This window comes from Populus trichocarpa, chromosome 19, assembly GCF_000002775.5.
Source record: "Populus trichocarpa isolate Nisqually-1 chromosome 19, P.trichocarpa_v4.1, whole genome shotgun sequence".
Classification (NCBI taxonomy): Eukaryota; Viridiplantae; Streptophyta; class Magnoliopsida; order Malpighiales; family Salicaceae; genus Populus; species Populus trichocarpa.
Genome location: NC_037303.2, coordinates 5,825,594 through 5,851,762, shown reverse-complemented (window position 1 = coordinate 5,851,762; position 26,169 = coordinate 5,825,594). Strand labels below are relative to the sequence as shown.

General features: G+C 35.3%; 1 protein-coding gene and 1 long non-coding RNA gene across 2 annotated transcripts; one reads left to right on the top strand and one right to left on the bottom strand.

Annotated features, from left to right (window-relative positions):
• The first annotated feature begins 14,616 nt into the window (after positions 1-14,616).
• Positions 14,617-17,275, top strand: LOC7459197 (uncharacterized). The gene is made up of 3 exons (XR_002979198.2): positions 14,617-14,837; positions 15,320-16,522; positions 16,601-17,275. It is a non-coding gene; the product is annotated as an uncharacterized LOC7459197 (long non-coding RNA).
• Positions 17,276-19,392: 2,117 nt separating this feature from the next.
• LOC7491076 (F-box/kelch-repeat protein At5g60570) lies at positions 19,393-22,189 on the bottom strand. The gene is made up of 3 exons (XM_024591557.2): positions 21,646-22,189; positions 21,290-21,310; positions 19,393-21,258 (listed from the first exon to the last, which is right to left on the bottom strand). The coding sequence occupies exon 3, from the start codon at positions 21,245-21,247 to the stop codon at positions 19,907-19,909; it is 1,341 nt and encodes a 446-aa protein (XP_024447325.1). The 5' UTR covers positions 21,248-21,258; positions 21,290-21,310; positions 21,646-22,189; the 3' UTR covers positions 19,393-19,906.
• Between the last annotated feature and the right edge of the window lie 3,980 nt (positions 22,190-26,169).

The following is a 26,169-nucleotide window of genomic DNA, read 5'->3' as shown; positions in this document are numbered from 1 at the left end:
TATTTATTTTTAGAGTAATTGGTTATTTTATTATTCTTATCTTTAATATTTTTAAATTATGTTAAATGTTTGTTTATTTGAAGATAAATGTACATTTTAATCTATTGATGCTAATTAATTATGTTAGTATATATGTTAATGTGATATTTTCTTGTTAATTATGCTAGCATATATGTTAATGTGTTATTTTATGTAAAAACAACTATATTAATGTGTTTCTTGGTTCTTGACCCGGGTTGACCCACTAAACCCATGACCCGATCATTTTATCGGGTCAAATACCGGGCCAGATTTTATAACTATGTGCGCGCGCACACACATATATAAAGATCAAAAGAAATTTTCATTTGAATCTCGCCAAGACTACAAAGAATAAGTGAAGAACTTAGAAATCAAATTGTAAATTTCAACCAAGTTTTGTCAAATAAAACACACAAAAACATGGAGAATGGAATATTACAGCATAATGATGCATTAGATAAGAAAAACAAATCAAGAATGGCCTGTAATCAAACCCAACAACTAAGAACATAAACCTTGACATTCAAACTTTCAAGGATTGATTGGTCCAAAATAAGTAATTAATGGATAAAAAAAAGACAGAGAACAATAACATACAACTTAAGGCTTTTATAAAATCAAACTATGAGAAATCAGAAAAAGCTCAAGAACATTCAAAGGGAAAAAACCTAAAAATTCTATAGAAACCCAAAAACAACTCAGAAAGGGCTTAAACCTATAAACTGACTAAAACCACAAAAGCTTATGCTATCAAACTTACTTCGAACATGCTTATGCTAACCTACTAAAACATTCAAACTAAAAGAAAATAGGTAAAAGAACCACAAATTCATCCATTTTATCAATAAAAAATCAGAAATACATTCTAAGATCCTTTAACAATATTAAATAAGTTTTAACATTTATTTTTCATCATCTTTAACATGTATAAAAGTTTGAATAAACCTAATATCATGTCAAAGAACAAATTAAGATTATAGTCTTAGCAAATTAAACATCCATTATTTAAATCAAAACAAATCCAAATAATCAATCAAGACTTCAAAGTATCAAAACTAATAATTAAACATGCTATCATTATTACATTAATAATCTCAAATCATCAAACCATGCATTTAATACCATCTTGAACATATTATTCCAAAACACGCATATTAGTTCAAAACATGATTAGATACATTTAAACATAAATATTGTCCATTAAACTATAACTAATCATAATATATATACACAATAAACATTCAAACAAGAACCTGAAAAGAATTAAAAGGATGAGGGTGTGCTCATTAAGCTATACCCCCTTATCAAAGGTGGATATATAACTTTTAAACTCAATGTTGTTTTCTTCATTGTTGATTCCTTTGTTAAAGCTTATTGCCTCTTATCTCCTCATTTTCAGATTCTAATCTTTAGCTTGAATGCCCCCCCTCTTTTTTTTTTCTCTTCCCAACATTACACACAATGTTGTTTTATTTTTGCTCTCAAACCTTAATAATTTTCTTTATTTTTTAATGTAATTTTATTTTGTGTTTCTCCACTTTATTTTTCTCTATAAAATGGATTTGCTCCTTTTATTCTTAAGAGCACTTGCTTTTTATAAGCAAACCAAAACATGAAGTTACCAAAACCATGACGGTTTCACCAAGAGGTTTATGGAAGATTGTTATTCTCTCTCCCGAAATCTTCCTCTCTAAAATTGATGGTGCCTAGTTTTCCTTTTGTCTTTTTAAAAGCATGAAAAAACAACCTTTAAGTCTTTTCTTTCATGGTGAATTTATTCTTCAGCATAGCTGATTGGGTTGTTAAAAACTACAACACCAGTCATGCAAAATTATTGGCCAAGTCAGCTCCATTTCCCGGTTCTTCTGCAGATTGTTTAGTTCCAATATTGCTTTACTATTCTTAGAAGTTTGTTTAGGATTTCATGGCTAAAATAATGAATGTAACCGTTAGCTCCTAGTTTTATGTAACTAACTTGCCTATATAAGGCAACTTAGCTCTGCAAAATAAATATCATCTTGTTCTCTGTTTTTCCAACTTCTCTCATTTTATTCAACAGTTTGGTATCAGAGCCTCACAATCGTGGGCATTGTATTATTGTGTCTTTTCTTTCTTCTGTTTGTAAAATGGGTGATCTGCAAGTTATTGGCGGAATTAAAAAACTCAACCATACTAACTACAACACTTGGTCTACATGTATGATGTCCTACATGCAAGGTCAAGATTTGTGGGAGGTTGTCAACGGAAGTGAAACTGTACAACCAGAAGCAGAAGATACAAATGGTACGTTGAGGAAGTGGAAGATAAAAGTGGGCAAAGCACTGTTCGCTTTGAAGACAACAATTGACGATGATATGTTGGAGCATATAAGGGATGTCAAAACTCCCAAAGAAGCTTGGGATACATTTGCCAAGCTATTCTCTAAGAAGAATGATACAAGACTCCAATTACTTGAAAGTGAGTTATAATCAATAACTCAACGCAACATGACAGTTGCTCAGTACTTTCACAAAGTGAAGTCCTTATGCCGTGAAATTTCTGAGTTGGATCCACAAGCTCCCATTCAGGAAACCAGGATGAAAAGAATTGTTATCCATGGTTTGAGATCTGAATACAGAGGTTTCATTACTATAGTACAGGGATGGCAAAATCAACCATCACTTGTTGAGTTTGAAAATTTGCTTGCTGGTCAAGAAGCTTTAGCTAAACAAATGGGAGGAGCCTCACTAAGGAGTGAAGAGGAAGCACTCTACGTCCACAAAGGCAGTGGGAACTTCAAACAACATGGAAATGGTTGATTTAGAAGGCATAATGACAAGATGAAGAATCATCAAGGTGCAGGAAGTAGTCGTGCAATGGGAGGCTGGAAAAATCAGAGTAACAATAAGAAATTTGAAGGAAAATGTTACAATTGCGGAAAGAAGGGTCATATGGCAAAATTTTGTACGTTGCAGGCAAAGTTCATAGAGAGTAATGCTGTTACTTCCAAAATTGAAGACGAATGAGATGCTGAGGCATTATTTGTTACAGAAGAAGAAGAAGATGAGCGAGCCCTTACAACAATACTGTCTGATCAAATTGAGTATGATGAGCCAGCCCTTATAGCAACACTGTCTGATCAAATCAACTATGAGAAAGATTGGATAGTTGATTCCGGTTGCTCCAATCATATGACTGGAGATAAAGAGAAGCTACAAAACTTGACAGAATACAAGGGAAATCATGTAGTAGTAACATCCAACAACTCAAAATTACCAATAGCTCATGTTGGTAATACAATGGTCTCTAACCATTACAGTGATAATGACGTATCACTTCAAAAAGTCTACCATGTTCCCGGTATGAAGAAAAACCTTCTTTCTGTATCACAATTAACATCTTCAAGGCATTTTGTTTTGTTTGGTCCACAAGATGTGAGAGTCTATCACAGTCTTGAGATTGCAGAAGAACCATTGATGAAGGGGCAGAGATTAGAGTCAGTCTATGTAATGTCTGCAGAAACTGCATACATAGATAAGACCAGAAAGAACGAGACATCAGACTTATGGCATCTACGTTTGAGTCATGTTAGCTATTCTAAGCTAGCTGTAATGATGAAGAAGTCGATGTTGAAGGGACTTCCTCAACTTGAAGTAAGAACAGACACAGTGTGTGCAGGATGTCAGTATGGGAAAGCTCATCAGTTGCCGTATGCAGAGTCCAAGTTTAAAGCCAAGAAACCACTAAAATTAGTCCATTCCGATGTTTTTGGACCTGTGAAGCAAGCTTCTATCAGTGGAATGCGATACATGGTGACTTTTATTGATGATTTTTCATGGTATGTGTGGGTTTATTTTCAGAAAGAGAAATCTGAAACCTTCTCAAAATTCCAAGAGTTCAAGAGTGCAGCAGAAGCAGAGATTGGTGAAAAAATTTGTTCTTTACGCACAGACAATGGAGGAGAGTACACATCCAATGAATTCTCTAATTATCTACTAGAACATCGAATACATCATCAATTCACATGTGCCAACACTCCACAACAGAATGGCGTCGCGGAAAGAAAAAACAGACACCTCACAGAACTCTGCCGCAGTATGCTCCATGCAAAGAATGTTCCTGGACGTTTTTGGGCAGAAACAATGAAAACAGCTGCTTATGTGATCAACAGGCTTCCTCAGCAACGGTTATGTTTCCTTTCACCCTTTGAAAAAATATGGAACATGAAACCTGCAGTAAGTTATTTTCGTGTTTTTGGATGTGTATGCTATGTGTTTATTCCTGATCATTTACGTAACAAGATTGACAAGAAAGTTGTGAGATGTATTTTTGTGGGCTATGACAGTCAAAGAAAAGAGTGGAAATGTTGTGATCCTTTAACTGGGAAGTGCTACACATCACGTAATGTGGTGTTTGATGAAGCATCCTCATAGTGGTCCTCAGAAAAGGAGACGTTACCAGATTCAGATTCTTTGCAGTCTGCCCAGCTTCAACTGGATTTAGGAGCAGGAGAAGTTTCAGATGATGACACAGCACAACGTCCATGGCGAACAGGTGTGTATGAACAACCAAGTGAAGAAGGAGAAGGAGAGCCTAGCAGAACAGTTGAACCAAGTCGATCAACAAGAATTAAAAGGCCAAATCCTAAATATGCCAATGCTGCTATAACAGAAGAAGAAGACGCAACAGAGCCGGAGACATTTGAAGAAGCACAGCTCAGTTTGGAATGGAATAAAGCCATGGAAGATGAATTTGCTGCCTTAGAACGAAACCAGACTTGGGAGCTTGTACCGAAACCAAGAGATGTGAAGCCTATTTCTTGCAAATGGGTTTACAAACTAAAACGTCGCACAGATGGATTAATTGAAAGATACAAAGCACTTCTGGTAGCTCGGGGTTTCTCTCAACAGTATGGACTAGATTATGATGAAACGTTTAGTCCAGTTGCAAAAATTACAACTGTCAGAGTCTTACTTGCACTTGCAGCTAATAAAGGTTGGAATCTGTGGCAAATGGATGTGAAGAATGCGTTCTTACATGGAGAGTTGGATCGAGAAATTTACATGAGCCAACCGATGGGATTTCAAAGTCAAGATCATCCTGAATATGTCTGTAAGTTACGAAAGGCGCTCTATGGATTAAAACAAGCACCAAGAGCCTGGTATGGTAAAATTGCTAAATTTCTAACTTATAGTGGCTATTCAATGACATCTGCAGATTGTAGTGTGTTTGTCAAATCAGTTAATACAAAGCTAGCTATTATGCTAGTATATGTTGATGACTTAATCATAACAGGAGATTATGAAGAAGAAATTCTCCTGATAAAGCAAAATTTGTCAGTTCGCTTTCAAATGAAAGAGCTCGGGCAACTCAAGCATTTTCTTGGTCTAGAGATTGATTATACTCATGAAGGGCTGGTTCTTCATCAGAAAAGATATTCCAGCGACTTATTGAAGAAGTTTGGAATGGTTAATTGCAAACTAATCTCGACACCAATGGAAGCAAATGCAAAAGTTTGTGCTCTCGAAGGGAAGGATTTAGAAGATGCAACAATGTATCGACAATTGGTAGGCAGTTTGATTTACTTAACTTTAAGTAGACCAGATATTTCTCATGCAGTAGGTGTGATGAGTCGATACATGCAAAATCCAAAGAAACTTCATTTAGAAGCAGTTCGGTGAATTTTACGATATGTGAAGGGCACACTCGATTATGGCATTTTGTATAAGAAAGATGGAGAATGCAACCTAGTTGGTTTTTGTGATGCTGACTATGCAGGTGATCATGATACTCGACGCTCAACTACCGGGTATGTCTTTATGCTTGGATGGGGAGCAATCTCTTGGTGCAGCAAAAGACAACCAACTGTGTCTTTATCAACAACTGAAGCAGAATACCGAGCTTCAGCAATGGCAGCACAAGAGAGTACTTGGCTCATACGATTATTGAAGGATCTATGTCAGCCAATAAAGGTAGCAGTTACATTGTATTGTGATAATCAATCAGCAATATGTTTGGCTGAAAATCCAGTTTTTCACGCAAGAACTAAGCACATAGAAGTGCATTATCATTTTATTAGAGAGAAGGTTCTGCAAGAAGAAATTGACTTGAAACATGTTAACACAAAAGATCAAGTTGCAGATTTGTTTACAAAAAGCTTGAGTGGCAATAAATTTGAAAGCTTTTGTCAGCAGCTTGGAATGGTTAACAGAAAAGGCGCTGGTGTTCAGAGGGGATGTTAAAAACTACAACACCAGTCATGCAAAATTATTGGCCAAGTCAGCTCCATTTCCCGGTTCTTCTGCAGATTGTTTAGTTCCAATATTCACTACAGCATTATCCAGTTTTACCGACGGACTCATTCCGTCGGTGACAACAATGAAATCCGTCGGTGAAAACAATACCGACGGAACACGTCTGTCGGTATAACAGTCATCGGTAAATCCCTTTTCCATCGCGAAGTCTGTCGCAAATAAAAAAAACACCCACCGACGGACACACCGACGGTCTTACAGACGGATACGCGCGCGCCAAAAAAAAAGTTTCCCGCGGGAACATTACCGACGGAATAAATCCGTCTGAAATTTCAAGGGTAATTACCGACGGCATTACCGACGGAAATGTCGTCGGTAATTATGGCATGGATGGTAATTTTGTTCCAACTCTCTGTGTAATACCGACGGAAATTATCTGTCGGTAATGATGGCATGGATGGTAATTTTGTTCCAACTCTCTGTGTAATACCGACGGATATTATCCATCGATAATGCCGTCGGTATGTAATCGCCGACGGATAATATCCGTCGGCGATGCCATCGGTAATGATGGCAAGGATGGTAATTTTTCGGCAACTCTCTGTTAAATACCGACGGATATATCCGTCGGTAGGTATTTAAAATATATATAAAAAATAATTTATTAATTGTAAAAAACCTTAATAAACAAATAAAAATGCATTAAACATTAAAAATGTAAAAGTAATGTTAAATAATATTCATTACAAATTTAATGTGTTTAAAAAACAAAATTAAACTAGAATAGCGGCGGAGCTGGAGGAGGAGGAGGAGGTTGGTTGTTCCCGAGACCATACGGCCAAAAAGAAGCTGCACAAGTATCGTCACCCATCTTTGATCTCATCTCCATGACTATTTGACGGAGCTCATCATAATTCGTCGAGAGTTGTTGATATTGTTGTTTCAACGCAATGAACTCCTCAGACTGGGTGTTCGATACTGATGGAGAGCTTCGAACAGTTGAGACACTACGAGTCGAACGCAAGTTGTCAGCCGTAGTGTTGGAGAGCCCGTAGACCCTGTTTTTATCGGGTCCACCAGACGATCCCGCCTCCATCCACAAATCTGGATCGAAATCTGGATGGGTCGACGGATTGTCCCCATATCTCTCCCTCAACCGGCTATTATAGGTCTCCTGAAAATTCCATCGGTAAAAAAATCATCAAATGCAATTCAAGATGCAATTCAAGAAAATAATAACTTACAAAATAAAATGAATGAACGAACATACCACGAAGTGCTGAGCACGGTTGTCCACGAACTGCTGCACCCCCTTTTGGCGGTCTTGACTCCGCACATGCGTCTCTAGAAACAGCTCCATTGGACTCGGTTCACGTCCAAGAGACGCAACCTGTAAGGAAAAAATAGGTTGAAAGTTAAATATATTATAAGGAACGACAAATTAATTAACGATATATTTCATTAAAATTAATCTTACCATCCGCTTTGCATGTGCGCTGAATGGGACAGATCCACCAGTGTGCGTGGTCACCGAACCATGAATTTGCCGGTTCCGGTTGTCGGCGCCGGACTGTGAGCGCCGTGAGAACCGCTCTGAGGTCACGTGCTCAATATATGTCGTCCATATTTCCCCCGAGATGAATGGCGGTTTGAATTCCTGCCAAACTGCCACCTCATTCCATCCTTCAAGACCGTTATCCCTCACATGTCTTTTTGATTTTTTTTTTGTGTCATACCAAAAATCACGCAACCTACTTCCATAGTAACAAATTAGAATTTAAAACATAAAATTATAAAACAAAAATAAATATTATTTTCGATGTTACCTAGTTGCCGCGTGATTCTCCCATACCCTCCTCACAACATTGTTGTCCGCCCTATCCCACTCAAATTTGTTCTGTGTATATAAATAATTCATATAAAATAAAAATAGTACAAGATATAAAATTATAAAAATCATTTATTACAAATAAGCTGGAAATTAAAAATTAACACCGACCTGAAATCGCTTAAACCATGCATCGATATTAGGTTTCCACTCAGGATGTTTGGAAACCTGGCTCCATTGAAACAATGGAATCTCCATCGACGATTTAAACGCCAATGTTATAGTCCTTGCAGCCTCAATGTTTGTGAACCTAAAATTAAATAAAAGTAGTAATATTAATTAGTTGTTCATAAATTATGTTATAAGTATATAAAAAAAAAACTAAAACCTAAACAAACTTACATTGAGAGCTCATCCTTCCATTGTGCCTGGTACTTGCGGGTGAATTGACCCCGCTGTGAAGGCAAACCGCTTTTGCGCTGTGAAACCACGCTAGAAGAGGCAGCATCACAAGTTGGCGTAGATTCCTCGTCGTGATCAGCACCTAAGGATACGTCCTCCTCGCTGCTAGAAGAACTAGCTGCAACCGTCTTCTGACGACGTGCTGTAGATTTCATTCTACGCATCTACACAAATATATACGAATAATTACATAATTAACTTCGATTATTTAAAAAAAAATTCGACAGAGTCTCCCCTGTACTGGGGGGTCCCAAGTTGTCGACAAAATCATATTACACTTCCAATTTTATTTCACATCCCGATCCAATCATCCTGGATCTCAACCCAACTCATCATCATCAACACAACATTTTATTCAATAACATCATATAGAATTACAACTATGAACATTCATTGTTAAATTGGTACTTAGAGTTACAAACATTAGATTGAAGTCATACATTCAAATTTACGGATTAATATTACATTTTTAACATAAATTCAACAATAACAATTATAGCAATACAAAAAATAATATCCTAAATTAAGATAAACTAATTAAATGCAATTCTATATATATAAATTAACATTTTTAAAATAAATCAACAATAACAATTATATATATAAATTAACAATTTTAACATAAATTCAACAATAACAATTATAGCAATACAAAAAATAATATCCTAAATTAAGATAAACTAATTAAATGCAATTCTATATATATAAATTAACATTTTTAAAATAAATCAACAATAACAATTATATATATAAATTAACATTTTTAACATAAAATTCAACAATAACAATTATAGCAATACAAACAATAATATCACAACTAAAAAACTAAAATTAATAAAAAAAATAAAAAAAATAAAAAACACTACACAACACACAACATAAACACAAAACAAACAATACACAAAACTAAAAAACATTATATCAATTCAAAATAAATTTGGGAATAAAAAATGTTTACCTTAATAATGTGTTGAATTTAAGATTTTATCTACAAACAATACACAAAACAAAGAACACCAAAAAAAATAATCATAATTAAAATAAAATAAAAATACAAAGATAAAGAAAAAAAAATACATACCTTTTAAAACTACCACCAAAACAATAAAATCCTTCTAAAAGCTAAATATAAACGAGAGAAGAAGAGAAAGGGAGAAGAGAAAGGGAGAAGAGGAGAAGAGGAGAAGAGAAAGGGAGAAGAGGAGAAAATGAACAAAGTGGGGGATGGGTGGTATATAAAGCAATATTTCCGACGGAAATTCCGACAGAAATTAATTGCTGTCGGTGGAATTAAATTCCGTCGGTAATTCCGTCGAAAATTAATTGAAATGCGCACCAAAAAAGTTCGAAAATCCCGCCAAACTTTTCGATCCGTCGGAAAAGGCCGTCGGTACTGGTGCAGACGGACACGTGTCAGACATGCGTGATCCGTCGGTATTTTACGTCGGAAATGTCGTCGGTAACGGTGCAGACGGACACGTGTCAGACATGCGTTATCCGTCGGTAATGCCGTCGGTACTATACGTCGGCAATACCGTCGGTATTCGCGCAGACGGACACGTGTCAGACATGCGTGCGACAATCCGTCGGTGATTCCGTCGGTATTTGACGTCGAAAAAGCCGTCGGTGAATGTGGCAAAATCCTGTAAATATTTTGCAACTCTCTGTGAAATACCGACGGGTTATAGGCCGTCAGTATATCTGTCGGTGAAATGGTAAATTTTTCATGTTTTTTGTATGTAACCCTGTGAAAAAATCTTGAATTGCAACTTTACAAAACACACAACACAATAACAAAGGCTGACCCTTAAAGAAGAATAAATATTTCATGTTTCAAATTATTACATATAAAAATAAGGCTTTATAACATGTTTAGTTAGTCGGAATTTTCATCTTCGTCCTCTATTGAATTGTTATCATCAGCTTCATCGCACTCTTCAATTTCCTTATCATCTTCTTCAACAACATTCTTTTTTCCACTAGTAGAGCTCAGAACAACATTCAACTCCTCTGCGTCAACATCAACAAGACTATCGTTGAAAACACGAAAATTCGAATTTTCTTCTAAGTCAATCGACGGAGCAACTCGGTATGGTTCAACCAACTCACTAGCTTGAAAGACTTCATCTATCACACTTGTGTCTTCGTTCTCATCCTGAACAACCTCGACACGACCCTTGGGTTTTGTTTTTAAAACGGATAACCAATCAACTCTTGATCAGTACTTTCTAAAGGAAGGGGTGTATGTGTAATAAACTTGTTGGCATTGCTTTGCGAAAACAAAGACGTCGTTTACGTTGCGGTGTCTAGCTTTTGAGTTGATTTCAACGAGACCATAGTGAGGATCTACTCTGATTCCTCTGTCAGTTGTGTCATACCAATAGCATTTGAATAAAAACACTCTATTTTGCTCGCTATGATATTGCAGTTCGATGACCTCTTCCAATCTACCGTAGTAGTCAACTTCAAACTCACTAGAAGTCGATCCCTTAATACAAACACCGCTGTTGTATGTCTTTCTTCCATGCCCGTATTCTTCAGTATGAAAGACATATCCATTGACAAAATATCCATTATAGCACTTGACTTTTCTTTCAGGGCCCAGACATAGTAAAGACAGTGAAATAGCAGCACTACCTCCCATTTGATAAACCTAGCTTGTAAATTAAATACAACAATAATCAATAAACAGATATTATGCAACATTGACTACAATTAATTACATTGCAAGAGATAATGAGTTTGTGATAGGACTTACATGTGTTCTAAACCATGTGGCAAATTGTTCATCTTGTAATTGAAAGATCTGGGATTCGGTCAGCTGTGAGTTATTGGACAGTAAGTATCGTCGATGTTGCCTGCAAGGTTGTTCCAAATTATATGAGTGTATGGTATCACAAAACATAAATAGTACACTCTTGACAAAGTTTAAGTCGAACATCTACTTACTTAATAAAAGGTCTCAGCTCATCACAGTTAAATAAGACATAATTGTGTGCTTGTCTGAACTCTATTTCAGACAAATATCTTCCCCTCACGGTATTTTTAGGTGTGGGTCGTCCAGGATTGGAGAATATTGACAAGTTCCCACTTGAATGCACTTCACCACCATCATCATGCCGTGGAACACGGTTTATCCTCGTTCTCAAATGAGGTTCAAAATAGTATGACATAAATGTTGAGATCTCCTCAACAATATACGCCTCACATATTGACACCTCAACATGCGCCTTGTTCTTAACCTTTTTTTTAAGATTGAACAAGTACCTGCATATATATATATATATATATATATATATATATATATATATATATAAAATTATCAATTAAAAACATTAAAATAAAAATAAAAACATTTAATTATAAATGTCATAGCAACTGTAATATCTAACCTCTCGAATGGATACATCCATCTGTACTGGACCGGTCCTCTAACTTTTATCTCAAACGGTAAATGTACGGGTAGATGCTCCATTGAGTCAAAAAATGATGGAGGGAATATCATCTCAAGTTTGCATATTGTCTCGACGATATTCTTTTCAAGCCTTTCAATGTGATCAACATTCAACTTGCTGGAGCATATGTCTCTGAAGAAATGACTAATCTCCGTTAGTGCATCTCATATCCCCTTTGGCAACAAATCACGAAAAGCTAATGGGATGAGTGTTTGCATAAACACATGGCAATCATGACTCTTCATTCCATATAATCTGCATTCCTCCGTATTAACCAGCCTTGTTATGTTCGAGGCATGTCCATCGGGAAAACGCAGACTCTTAAGCCATTTGTAGACTAGTAGTTGTGCGTTTTTCTCTAGCACGAAGCTTGCTCTTGGTTTTGCGACCCGTGACCCATCACAAACCAACTCCATATTTTTATGGTTACAGAACAACGCTACATCCAATCTAGCCTTGATGTTGTCCTTTGTCTTCCCCTTCACATCCATGACGGTGTTGAAAATGTTCTCAAACACGTTCTTTTCAATGTGCATGACGTCAAGGTTATGGCGGAGAAGATTGGTCTTCCAATAAGGAAGCTCCCAAAATATACTTCGCTTCACCCAATTATGGGTCAAACTAAAACCAGGAAACTTCTGCTTACCTGATTGGAGACCAAACACCATTTCACCGTACTCTGACACAACAGCAAACAATTCTTCACCGGAAAGACGCGGGGGTGCAACATCATTTTCAACTCTGCCAACAAAGAAATCCTTTTTGTTATTTCTGTACCTGTGGTTATGTGGCAAGAAACGACGATGACAGTCAAAAAAAGAAGCTTTACCCCCGTTTGTTAGCGTGAATGCCTTGTTGTTCTCCATACAGTATGGACATGCTAGCTTTCCATGCGTGCTCCAACCAGAAACCATTCCATAAGCTGGGAAATCATTGATAGTCCACATCAAAGCCGCTCTCATAACAAAATTTTGTTTCCTCGAGATGTCATAAGTCAAAGCTCCAGAGGACCACAACTGCGTCAACTCAATAAATATAGTTAGTTAAGTCAAATTCTAACTAGACAGAACCACAAAGTTGATCTATCAACAGTTGGGTCTGTTGTGGCCGTGATGCTTTGCCAAAAAGGTCAGTTTTATGGTAGGGTGTTAGGCACTTAAAAACATGTTTTTCTATTGGAATTAACTGAAGCGAGAATGATAAGGTGAACTTACAGGTTGTTGACAAAGTGTGGCAATACAAGACAGTAATTTAAAGTAAATTGCTTGGTTTTAAAATGACGAGAATTGGTTTGATTGTTTTCCCAGTATACCTCCTCACAAGACTCAAAGATTATTGGTGCCTTCCACATATAAACGGTTTGCTCGCAGTGGATGCTTTAGATTATTTTAGAAAAAGCCATATTCATGTGACGTGAATGCTGCTTGACCCTCAACTAAAGTTATTTATGTGATTACTTGCATGTGTAAAATTACTCTGATTTTCATACTCTATTTACAAGAATTGTATTTTTTGCATGCATGTCTTTATAGTGTCTTCTGATACATATTTGTGTCAAAAGAATTGTATGAAGTATTGCATGGCTGAAGCTGCTGTCTTACATATATATTTATGGTGTGCAGTACATTTCCCTGTTATTCATTGGAATCTTGTTTGTTATATCAGTTCGATGATTTATTACAAATCTTTTGAAGGATCTTTTACTTTCAATTTCCTTTTTGTAATTTGTGTATTGGAGATTCTTCTTTTCTTATTTGCTAGTCATGACTTAATTTTAATAGGACATGGACTCTTTGAAGAGATAAATTTACAAGGCGCACCTGTATTTTGTTTTTTCTTTTTCTTCTTTTATTATTTGATAAGTAAACAAGCATTGGACAGCAAGAAATCTCTGAAAGAGGGACAAATTTGAGTCATGTTGGATTACTTAGAGGGGTATTTGGCATTGCGACCAGAATGTTGTTTGCCAAAAATTTGAATTTTGTTTTTTGCTTAAAATTATTATAATTTTTTTTTATGTTTTTGAATCATTTTGATATGTTGATTTTAAAAAAAATAAAAAAAATATTATTTAATGCATTTCCGAGCGAAAAAACACTTTGAAAAGCAACTACTGTCACAATGCTAAACATGCTTATCTATGAATGGCTTTAATTAGTCCAGCTGAGTGCTGGATTCATATGACAAAATGCTTTCCAAACTCTATGAGAGTTGATTATATTGTCAAAGAACCATCTCAACCTAATAGCTTAAGTTATTAGGTAAGGTCCCAATATATGATTTATATTATTCTCTAACATACCCCCTTAAGTGAAAGCTCTTTGGGCTTGAAACTTGCACAGATCCACATTACCTTATGCTTGATTTTTATCAAATAAATAGAAATGGTGAGATTCGAACTTGTAACCGCTTGGTCATCAAGACTCTGATACCATGTCAAAGAACCAATTCAACCTAAAAACTTAAGTTTTTAGATGAGGTCCCAAGATATAATTTATATTATCCTCTAACATATATAATGACTAGCAACTAGACTGGTTGTCCTCACTAGCCTAAAGTAGCAGTCTTTTGACATGACTGCTACAGATGGATGCCTGGGGTTGTTCTAAGTTTATAGTAAAAATCTTTTGAAGCTGATGGTTTTATAGATTGCAAGTGAGAAGTAAGAAGCTTACCTTAACAACGTATAGTGTTTGGCAATATGCAGTGCTTCTTTGCGGATTCCAGAGTTGGGAGTGGATCTTCAAGCAATACTGTACTTTTCCTGTCTGAAATTATGGGAATGTACTTTGTCTCTTCTATACTACTGATAAGAAAACGCTTAGCAACTGAGTACAGGTATGGAAGTTTTTGATGCAAGGTCAAATTACTGATTCTGCTCATGAATTTTTGTCAACAATCTATTTGTATTTTCTATCCATGTTTCTACAATTGCTTTGAACATGCTATTAATTTTTAGCTTTCAAGTGGACACCTTTCTGTAGAACCAGAAATTGTTTGAATCCCTATTGTCAGAATGAAAAGAAAGTTGTAGAAATTGCAGTTGCATCGCGTCGCAATTTCCCCGCAGTTGGAAGAAGAATATTTGCAGTGCATGATCTGTTGTTTAACAGCATGCTTGTCTTCAGCATTTTTTCCTCTTCTGTGTATTTGTGAAGGAAACTGTTGAGCATCTTTTCAAATCAATTTGATAACCCAATTTCCTGAATACTGAAATGTCCTTAGTTTATCCCAAATATGTCTTAAATGTTGTTGCTGAAATTGTCTTGCATTGCTAAAATATGCTATCTTGAAATCCCCATGTATTTTTAATGGCTCAGTTCAACTAGGGGATAACATCTGTTTCCGAAGCTTCTGGGAAGTCCTCATGTTGAGCATTTCATTTTTAGAAGAAAGAGGGAAAACAAAAACTGTTACTGAAATAAGACCACATGCACTCAATACTGGATTATTTATTGTCAGACATAAGTACAAAAATGGTGTTACCAGACTAGAATGTCAATTGTTTTTGCAAGGTGATGATTCCTGACCCTGTTAGGCAAGTTTTTCCAGTATTTCAGACAGCAAATTCTTAATAGATGTGTAGATCTTTTGTTCATTCTCTTGAAAATATAAGTAAGTATTGTTCTCTGGTTAATTAACTTGCACAATATCGATGTGTATGTAGATTTGTTTGTTTTCAGTTTACCACAAATTTCGTACTATGAATTGTTATGCTCTGCATGTAACCACACAATCTTTGACTTTGTTTGGAATTGGATGATCGAATCCTCTTAGTTTCTGAAAATTTACCAAACCAATCTTCTTTCTTAATAAATGCAAAGCTAAAAGATTACAAGAATGCAGATTAATTTGTGGCTACTTGTTATTTATTCTTTGCTTAACTGGGCTGCTTTCAATCGTATTTTTGATTTTTTTGAACTGTTATCCCTTGGCAGGATAATCATAACAGAAGTCTAGGTGGAGAAATTCAGTTTGACTTCTATCACCGGTGTTTTGATGCAATCTTTGTAGCAAGTGCTTTCCTTTCACTGCTTTTGCTTTCTGCACATTATAAGTCTTGCCAGTCTTATAAACACCCAATCGATTGATGTATACTTTGTGTAAGTATGTGCTAATTCAATCATTTCTTTTATCCTGCGTTATTCATCTCATCAAGCTGATTAAAACCCTACTGTTTATTGTTGGATGACAGTTTTTAAGAAACTACAAATTTGACAGTCAAGACATTTATGAAGCTACGGACTTCAAGTAGTGTCATGATCATTTATGCATAACATATGCTTGGTGCCATTGGATTTATGTAGTAGACTTGCAATGAGAAGAGTTTGAAAAATGCCAAAATGCATGGGACAAATCTATTGTTTTCTGTCATCTCATGTTTAAAGGAAGAGAGTGTTGTCTGACTGCTAACTGCCTAGGATTCGCTCCAGCTTTATCATGAGCACACTAGCTTTCAGTATCTCATGTATTCCTGAGGATTACAAAAATGACCTAAGCTAAAACAAACTTGAGGAACAGAGGTGAGCTCTGTTTTTGAAATTTGTTTCAATTTTCTGATAATGTGAGTAGTGCTTGAATTAGTGAATGGATTTGGATAGGATAATGGTGAAACAAGTCAAACTGAATTCAGATGCCCATTGCTATGTGAATATTTTACTGTGTTGGTGATTTTATCATCCATAAATGGGATATTTAGCCATACCATCGGTTATTCACTATGTCAAAGGTTAGATCAGTTATCTACCTGATTTTAAATCACCCTCCGACCATTTTCTTGGTTTCGTTCCCACCATGCTAACCAAGAGAGATTAGTAATAGTTTTAGAATCTCGATGTGTTGGACCTACAGCCCCAAAATGCAAGACGAGGCAAAACCGTGCTTTGATTATTTTTGGAGGATATCTGTTTCCGACAGAAAGGCCATTACAGTGTCAGAAACAAAGGTCCATAGTGGGATGATATCTTGACGTGTAGACCTCAGCAGTTCGCATGAAGTGGTTCTAAAAGTTTCTACTGTTCGATCTTCAATGACACCTAGAGATGAGTCATAGTAAATTGATGCAGTAGTGACTGGCATGCAGGATTCTACAGTAAACTTTGGGTTCTGTAATATGGCAGTTTGGTATGTCAAGATGACATCGGCTGCTAGATATTATACGGGTAGCGGGTTACTCTGGCAGATTCCACCTTGATGCTTTATTGCTAAAGGGCATAAAAGCCAAGGATGTCTCTTGGATTCTGCATTAGCAATGCACCACAACTTGTGTAATTAGAATTTGAATATGATGGCCAGTAGAGGCTTACATGGTCGTTAATCTTCAGGGCCCGTGGGATTAGTTGAGGTGTGCGCAAGTTGGCCCGGACACCCACGCTAAACTAAAAAAAGAATTTGACATAGAAAAGGTGCGTATGAATGCATTAAAAGAAAGGCGACGATCACCAATGGAGTGGTATCTCTATTATTCACCAAATTTGGTTTCCTCTTCTAATCGTAATTAGTTGATGCAATTTTCCCTTTTCTTTTCTTAACAATTATTTCCGGGGTGATTGCGAAATGTTCAGGCTGTGTGGTCAAATTGCATTCCATTGATGCCTTTTGGAGAGATGCTCAGATTGCTTTAGTATGTAGATCTTTTGAAATGCTTGACCATCTTTCCTATGTTCACTGCATCTTGCCTCGTTAAAGACATTTATGTCGTTTTCCTCCTCCAAGAAGACTAGGAGAGTGACGGTTTACAGCTTGTTGCAGGTTAAAAAGATTGGAAGACATTCGAGACACAGATTTTCTTACAAGGTCAACACCAGCAGCTCTGTACCACTGTAGAGGGTTTTGGAAAAATACAAGTGTAATGCAAGTCAACTTTGTGAAGGATGGTGCTTATGTAAGGTCTGATTAATGAAAATGACTAACTTTTTTTAAAAAAAAAAACTTGTGGCTGAACAATAGGTCCCTGCCGATCTTTGAGTCATTGAGTTTGCAGTTTTATTTAAAAATATATTAAAATAATATTTTTTTTATTTTTAATTTTTTTTTAATATGAGCATATTAAAAACAATCTAAAATATTAAAAAAATTACTTTAAAAAAAATCAAATTTTAATAAAAAAAATATATTCAATTATGGCATTCAACTTAAGACTGTGTTTGGGCATCGTGTTATTTTAAATTTATTTTTGTTTAATATTAATTTTTTAAAATATTTTTAAATTGTTTTAATACATTAATATTAAAAATGATTTTTTTTTAATTTAATAAATTTTTAAATAAAAAAAATATTTTAAAATGTAATAGATATCACAATTCCAACATTCTCACGGCTCTAACAAAGGACCGTTGGCGAAGAGCATTCCACCGCACTCAGTTTCTTGCCACTTAACAACTTAGGCCAGCCAGCTAAAACTGAATTGACAGAAGTAGCTAAAACCAAAATAAATGAGGGACTCTGTCACGGCATCTGATACCTCCTTTGAAAAAGGCTGGTACGTAAAGCAAATGAGGATCTAAAGGGTGGTGGTGTCATCAGATCAGATTTGGCAGTGGAGTTTTACGCAGAGACAGCCACCCACCACTGTCATCAGATCAGATTTGGCAGTGGAGTTCTACGCAGAGACAGCCACCCACCACCACCCCAATCATTATCTTCTGAGAGGGAGGGGGGACCTTCCTCAACCCTAAAAACATGTAATGCAGGACATATTTGAACTTTGACTTTCCTCAAACAGTTTCAGGCAAACATTTTATGGATCGTTGAACCTCTAAGATATCACTGTCCTACTGAAAGGACCTTGCTCTGGTGAGGGAAGAGTCGCAAAAGAAACAAGCCTCAAGATTAGATAGTGCATAAATGCATTAAAAAATTATGAAGAGCACCAGAACTTCAAGGTTAGCAGACCTGCATCCCTTCCTCCTGTAAAAATAAACCGATTCCCATCTAAAATGGAAAGAATCATACTGTAATTTGTGCATATTTGTCAAAGCAGTTAAGCCATGTCCATGCTCCCATGGAACATTTGTGAGTCAAAATCAAGAAGCCTCACCCGTTGTGTCTTTCTAATCTCTAAGCAAATAACCAAGGAACCAGATAGTGAGGTTTAAGCTACACTCTGCTTTACTTAGAGACCAGACAGGAAGCATCATGTCCAAAGCCAATCATCTAGATTTGTAATAAAACAAGCCTTAAACCTCTACCAGGCAAGAAAGAGGGTGTTCAGATCCTAATGAGGTTTTCCCAGATCTTAAGTTTCAAGTAATTTCTCCCCGGAGGGAGGCTGGAACGGCATGAGCTTCAAAACCTGAAATTTAGTGTAGGGCAGCGGAAGAGCATGGCCACAAATGCAAAGCATGAAACAACCATAAGGATTACTGCTACATTATAAATGAATAAGGAAAAATACGAAAACCAAGAGAATCAACTGTGAGAATTAACAAAATTCAGAGCACATCAAAAAAATATCCACAGAAATGAGCATAATGAGATCTAGACCATATCATATGACTTTCAATGTCAATGTGTGGTCAGTTATGATCATCTGAATACCTTTAACAACTCAAATACAGGAATGTTACAAATACATAATTATGGGCTTACAATCACATGGTATCACGTGTCCAGGTTTTAGTCTTGAGAGCAGCCACTTCAAATAAAAAAATTCTGAAGCATAGGACTGCCTTCAAATTCTTCCTCTCAAGGTCCTGCTTTAATGGAATCACAACAGGATAACGACCATCTTTTATGTTCCATGAAATCAATATGCATCAAGATAGAAATAAAATACAGGTTAACATCATAAACTTCGCGATAAAAATGATAATGACAAAACAAGTGTCACCTTCCCAATCAATTTAACATTTGGTTTTGTCCGTAAGTCAAAGGTTTTGCACCAAGGATAGGAATGAAGCAGAGCATTAACATCCCATTACGGCACAGTTTGCCACAAAGGCACCGGCTCGCTCCTTGACAGCAAGAACATTCCATTCTGGTCTGTCTGTGCTTCTGTCCTGAGGATCCCAAGTATGTAGCACAATAACTTCACCTTGAGGACCTCTATGCCCTCCAATCACCAATAAGCTGGTACCGCATGCTTTAAATGCTAATCCCCAGCCATTAGAAGAGTCAGCCCTAACTGGCAACCTCTTCACAACACTCCACGAATTATTAGTTTTGTTGTAGCTCTTTACCTCATTGGTTGCTTGATCAGCGGAATAAAGTTGATTATTTACAACAGCGACCAGTGGAGGAGAACGCATGGCAGGATGACCTGCACTGGGAAGAGGGTACATGTTCTCTATCCTCCTCCATGTCCTTGTCTCAATGTTATACTCTTCACCACAACTTAAACAATCAGTTTGGCTTGACATGCCCCCGATGACATAGAACTTCCCATCCATAAAAAAGCCAGAACACAGTTTCCTGGGCAAGTTCATATCTGGCAAAGTTACCCAGGTACCCAGTTCAGAGTTATAAAGCTCAGCAGATCTCATAATACATCCGTTCTTGTCGCTTCCTCCAGCAACAATAGCAATTTCCCCGAGGCTGCTTGAACCAAACAAACAACGGGGTAAGTTCATTGGAGGGCATCTGGACCAGTCATGGGTAAGCAAGCTATACATCCAAACAGCAAATCCTAACAACTCACGCCCAAAAACAAGTAGCTGAGTTCCTACTGCAAGAGACTCCTTATCGGCATAAGTGAAGCATTCGTCGCAAGGCATCCTGGGTAATCGCATCCATCTCTGCCTTGCAGGATCAAAAGCTTCCCAAGGCATCAAAATACAAGCTAAATAAATCCAGTGTTCAGTAACACCAAGATGCCGCCTCACTTTATATAAACACCCACTTTCAATCAGTGCTTTGAATTTCTTATTCAGACAAGCAAAATTGGGGTAATCCGATCTGCAACTCCATGCCAAAATATCTATTGCAGCGTCATCATAAAGACCAGGCAAGAGACTGTCTTCGGAAGCTTGCCCATCACGATTCTCTCCCGTATCCATAGGTTCATAATCAGAATTCAAACTCTCTCTTTCCAACAAACCAACACCAACATTTTCCGAATGGTTATTATTTCTCTCTGAGAGAAAATAAGCCAGTAAATGCAAATTCTTCTGGAAAAGTCCCAAGTCTTGCTCTACGTTCACGAGAGGCTGCAAAATAACGCAATTTTGCAAACCAACCATAACAGATGAATCACAATCTGCCCTTTCCACCTTCACCTTTGGTTCCTTGATAACATCTCTAAAAACCATTCTTCTTTTTCTTTTTTTCTTTTTGAAAAAAGAGAGAGAGAGAGAACTGGGTTGGTTTTCCTTCTGCAACACCAATCAATTAAAGCAGATAAAAAAGAAAAAAAACAATAAACTGTCAAAACAAGTTGTTAATTAATTAACATAAATTGCAACTAAGTAATAACACCAACTTCATGTGGCAACAGATTGGACATAGACAAAAAGAAACATCAAATCTAACATGCGATAAATCGAGATGCAAGGACAAGAAGAACCCAGAAAGGATACAGATCCAATCATGCAATGAAGTCAAAGGCATCAATCCTTAACCAAAATATAAATTCACCATCAAATCAAACCAGCATAAATTTCATTTCAACAAAGAAAAAAAAGGAAGTCTCTTTGCTTGTGGGTCTCACCTTGAATGGCTGAATTCTCTCTCTCACGCAGAGATAAAACTGGAGCCGATCAGATCAGTTTAAAGAAGCAGTAGTTTCTTTCTCTCTGAAAAGCTCAAATCTTCAGATTTTCTTTTTCCTCTTTAAAGTAAAGCAGCTATATCTTTCTCTATCTTCTATTCATCCATGGTTTTGGTTTTGGTTTTTGTTTATGATGGTAAAACATGAAAAAGATTAGTATTGTTCTTTAATGTTTCTCTCTCTAGAGAGGGAGAGGGAGAGGCTTGAGGAATTCTAATGGTGGAATCGATCCATCCATTGATGTTATTAATTAATTAGTTTTTCATTAATAAAAATAATAAAAAGCAAAGCAAAGCCAAGGTTGTTGTTGCGTTGTTGGTTTTTTGTTTTAATTTTTAACGTTTTGTTTTTCATGTTTCACTGCCTTTGTAACTTGCTCTCCTCAGTTTCTTTCTCTCTTTCTCTCTCTCTTTTCATCTTTGACCGAAGAGGCAAGGAAGCAAGCAAGGAAGGAAGCATGCGTCGAGGGAGAGTGCTTCTTCTCATCTGCCCTCTTCTTTTGCTTCCTTCGTCGTAGTGATGTGCACGTGCTCCTTCTCATCTGCCCTTTCTTTCTATAAATAATATATTTAATAGGAGTATGAGTGTTTTTTAAAATATTTTTTATTTAAAAATATATTAAAATAATATTTTATTTATTTTTTTAAAATTATTTTTTATATCAGTGCATTAAAATAATTCAAAAACAACAAAAAAATATTAATATGAAACAAAGAAAAAAATAAAAAAAATTTAAATTCTTTCAAAAACGATTTTGAAATGCAAATACAAACAGGTCGTAATACATTATTCCTTCTTCTTTTTCTATTACTAAAATTGCATTTATCATTAATTATGAGTAGTTTTACATTTGAGTTAAAATTGTTTCTATTTAAATATATTTATCTTTTTTTAGTTATATTTTAAGTTTTTATAATTTCAATCAATTTATAAAAATCATATCAAAGAAAACATAAATTTTCCTTATTTTTCAGATTAGAGGATTGAATTTCAAATATTATCACATTAATAACTTGTGGTTTGTCTTTCATACAATTGTTTCTCCTTTTCTTTTATTAAGTTCATAATTTCAATTCTTTTTTTTTCATTTTATTTACATTCTAAATCCAATGATTTTCAAGTTATGAAAAAAATCTAAGGTGTTTAAACCTTAGAACAAGGTTTTATTTATTAATATACAATGTTATTAAAAATTCCAATAAGCAACATTAAAAAAAAAAAAGAAAAAAAAAAAGAGGTTTTTTCCCTCTCTTTTTCATCCAATAATGAGATAGCCACCCTCCTCCCTCTCCCCCCCACAAAACCAGGCACCCTCGTCCCTCTCTCGCGCGCGGTGCAATCTTCCCTTTCTCTCGCACGGCACAACCAACAGCCGCCCTCCCTCCCTCTCGCATGGCGCAGCCAGCCTCCTTCCTCTCATATACGTCAGTCCCAAAACAGATTCGTACTCCTGCATTTTCAACTGCAATATGCAAGATTTTGTCAATACGGAAGATTACAATATTATTACATGGTGTTTAATTTTATCCGTTTTGTTTGTTAAGGATTGTTTGAAATCCAATGCGGGTTGCTGTTGAAGTATCAATAGAATCTAATTTGACTGGAAAAATTGGGACTTGATCTGATAAAATCGTACTATTTCATTGGACTAACATGGGAGAGATCTTGTTCAGAGTTAGAATGGAATGTCATAATTCAAAATATCCTCTGATGATATAATCTGTTCTGGAGAAGCATAGAAATCTTATCAAATACATTCACCTGATCCCTTTGCTTACTTCTCCCAGAAACAGGATCGAGAGGAAGGAGGTGAGGAAGAAGACCCCGTTGATGTCTTAAAGGCTAGCTGTAGGTGAAGCTGGGAAAGGGCTTGTAAAGAGTGTGCTTTTTTCAAAGGCTGATGAATTAAGCCTTACTTTTCTCCAGGCCTAGAACAGGAATCACGAAATTCCTTGTAAACATTCTTGTTTTCTTCTCGATATCGTAGGCAAATCTGACACAACAGTCGGACAATTTTGAAGAAACATGGTGGTCTGTATCCATGTTTGTTCTAGCAAGTGTAGCACAGGAGCGAGGAAGCAGAAACATTGTATGTCATCAGTGTTGATTTAATTATATAAACGTGTTTGAGTGTATCTAGCTCTTAAATTCTCATTCTTGTTAGCCATCTAGTTATATCAAAATTTGAGTTTAATTCTTAGATTGTGTCCTGTTTGTGACCATGTTTTTGCCTTGGTAAGAGCTTCCAGTTCCACCATCTATACTGCAAGAAAATGTTGGGTTTGTTGAATATCATATACGCAGTAGAAATAATAAAATAAAATTACTTGGAAATCTCTATCATCTTATCTTATTAGACATATCTAAAATTATTTAGAGATTTATTATTTAAAGATATAATCTTTTGTTTGGCTTTAAATAATTCTTTAAAGATTGTGTTATCGCAAACCACAAGTTATCCAATTGTCCGGCTTCCAACGATAATCCACACGAACTATTAGTGTGAAATCTCTATTTAAAAGAGAGAGATTGCTATCCTAAAGTGCTAGCTCTTTATTCTGTGATTTACGTAGTTTTTCTGTTTAACAGATAACTACATCAAAAATAAAAGGCATGACTTACTATTTATAGAAAAATCTGAAAAACCCTATAAATTGACAAAATATCAATTTGTCCATTGAATAATACAATATATTAATTCAGGACAATTTTAGAAATTAACTTAATCAAGTCCTTACTTAATTTTTCTAGGTTTAGAAATATAATTCATGTATTAATTATATTTGAGTCTTTAATTTCTAAAATATATTTTAATCAAGTCATACTTAATTAAATTATTACAGTTTTATTTCTGACTAATGGTTCTTAATGTGTGTGACTCATTAGGTTCCTAATATATTGGCCCAAATATAAATTATAATTATAATTAAATAAAATTAAACAATTTAATTTATTATCAATTCAACAATTGATTAATTTATATTTGAAGATCAAGTGCATTGTTTAGTAACGTGTCATGATTCCCTAAATATTAAAAAAGTCATTAATAGTTTGACTTAACCTTTCAGTAACCAGTTTTTCAGTATAATTAATATATTTTCATAAATAATGTTCTAAATTAACATTAAAGCATGGAGTATGTCTGCCATGTTAAATCATGTTTGTTCTCTACATAATAATCATTGATCGTTTGAATTAGATTTGAAACTCTTTTCAAATCTTATTTCATCTTGGCTAAGGATTTCTCAGTCAATACTATTTGAGAACAAATGAAACATTTTTTCTAATTCACCTGGGGTGATGAATCCTCTCTTGATCACTTATAATTCATGTTATACCTAATGTCTGCCCCTTCGTTGTCTCGAATAAGATAACACGTAACATGATCAAAGCATAACATTCTTTATATAAGATAATTTAGTGATCTCAAGTTTAAGGATCACTTATACAATCATCACGTGAGCCTTTTTATAGACATAAGTGATTTCTCCATATGAAATTCTCATGTGGATCAATTCAGTGTACATGTCTTATGACAAGCACCTACATATTAGTTTTAGGTATCCCTTATACATCAGTTTATGAGAACAACTGCTTTCTTTTATATGGAAAAAAACATAATATGTATCAGTCTTTACAACTCTAATAAATATCCAATATTTAAGAGAGCATCGATTAGGAACATTTTAGAAAAAAATGCTTTGATGCAATATGAATCCTATAATTATAAAAACTTTATAATTTTCTTTGCAAAGTATTTTTATCTCATGGACTTTATTTTTACTCTAGATTCATAAATCAAATATTAGATTCATTAATCTAAAACTATATGAATATTAAAGATAAATTAAGCATTTATTAATAATAAATATGTATTTACATGAATATAATAATATCATGTGTAACCAATTGATTGGTTATAAGGCATATTAAACTAACAATCTCTCACTTGCACTAAGACCAATCACTTATGTATCTAATATCATATTGCTTCATGTAGCATTAATGCTTCTGTATGGATAGTGACTTAGTAAAAGGATTTTTTAGATTTTCTCTGGTGAGTACTCACTCTATCTTTACATTTTTTATTTTATTGATTTATCAAATCAAATGGAATTTTTTAAGTACTTATTTGGATCATTGATAAGACATTGATTCCTTTACTTATGAAATGACTCCATTATTATCACAATACAAGGCAATTAGATCAACAATTCTAAGAACCAACCTATTTCATTGATAAATTTTTTGATCGAAACAACCTCTTTGTTTCCTCAAACATAGAGATATAGTCATATTTAGTTGTAGAATCAGTTGTACTCTCTTGTTTGGAACTCTTTCAATTCAGAGCACTACCATTTAGAGTAAAACAAATATTGATTGGTATTCACCATTTTTCTAACATTTCATTGAGAAAATCTTAATTCAAATAATTTTGAACTTCGAAATTATCTTCTTCATTGA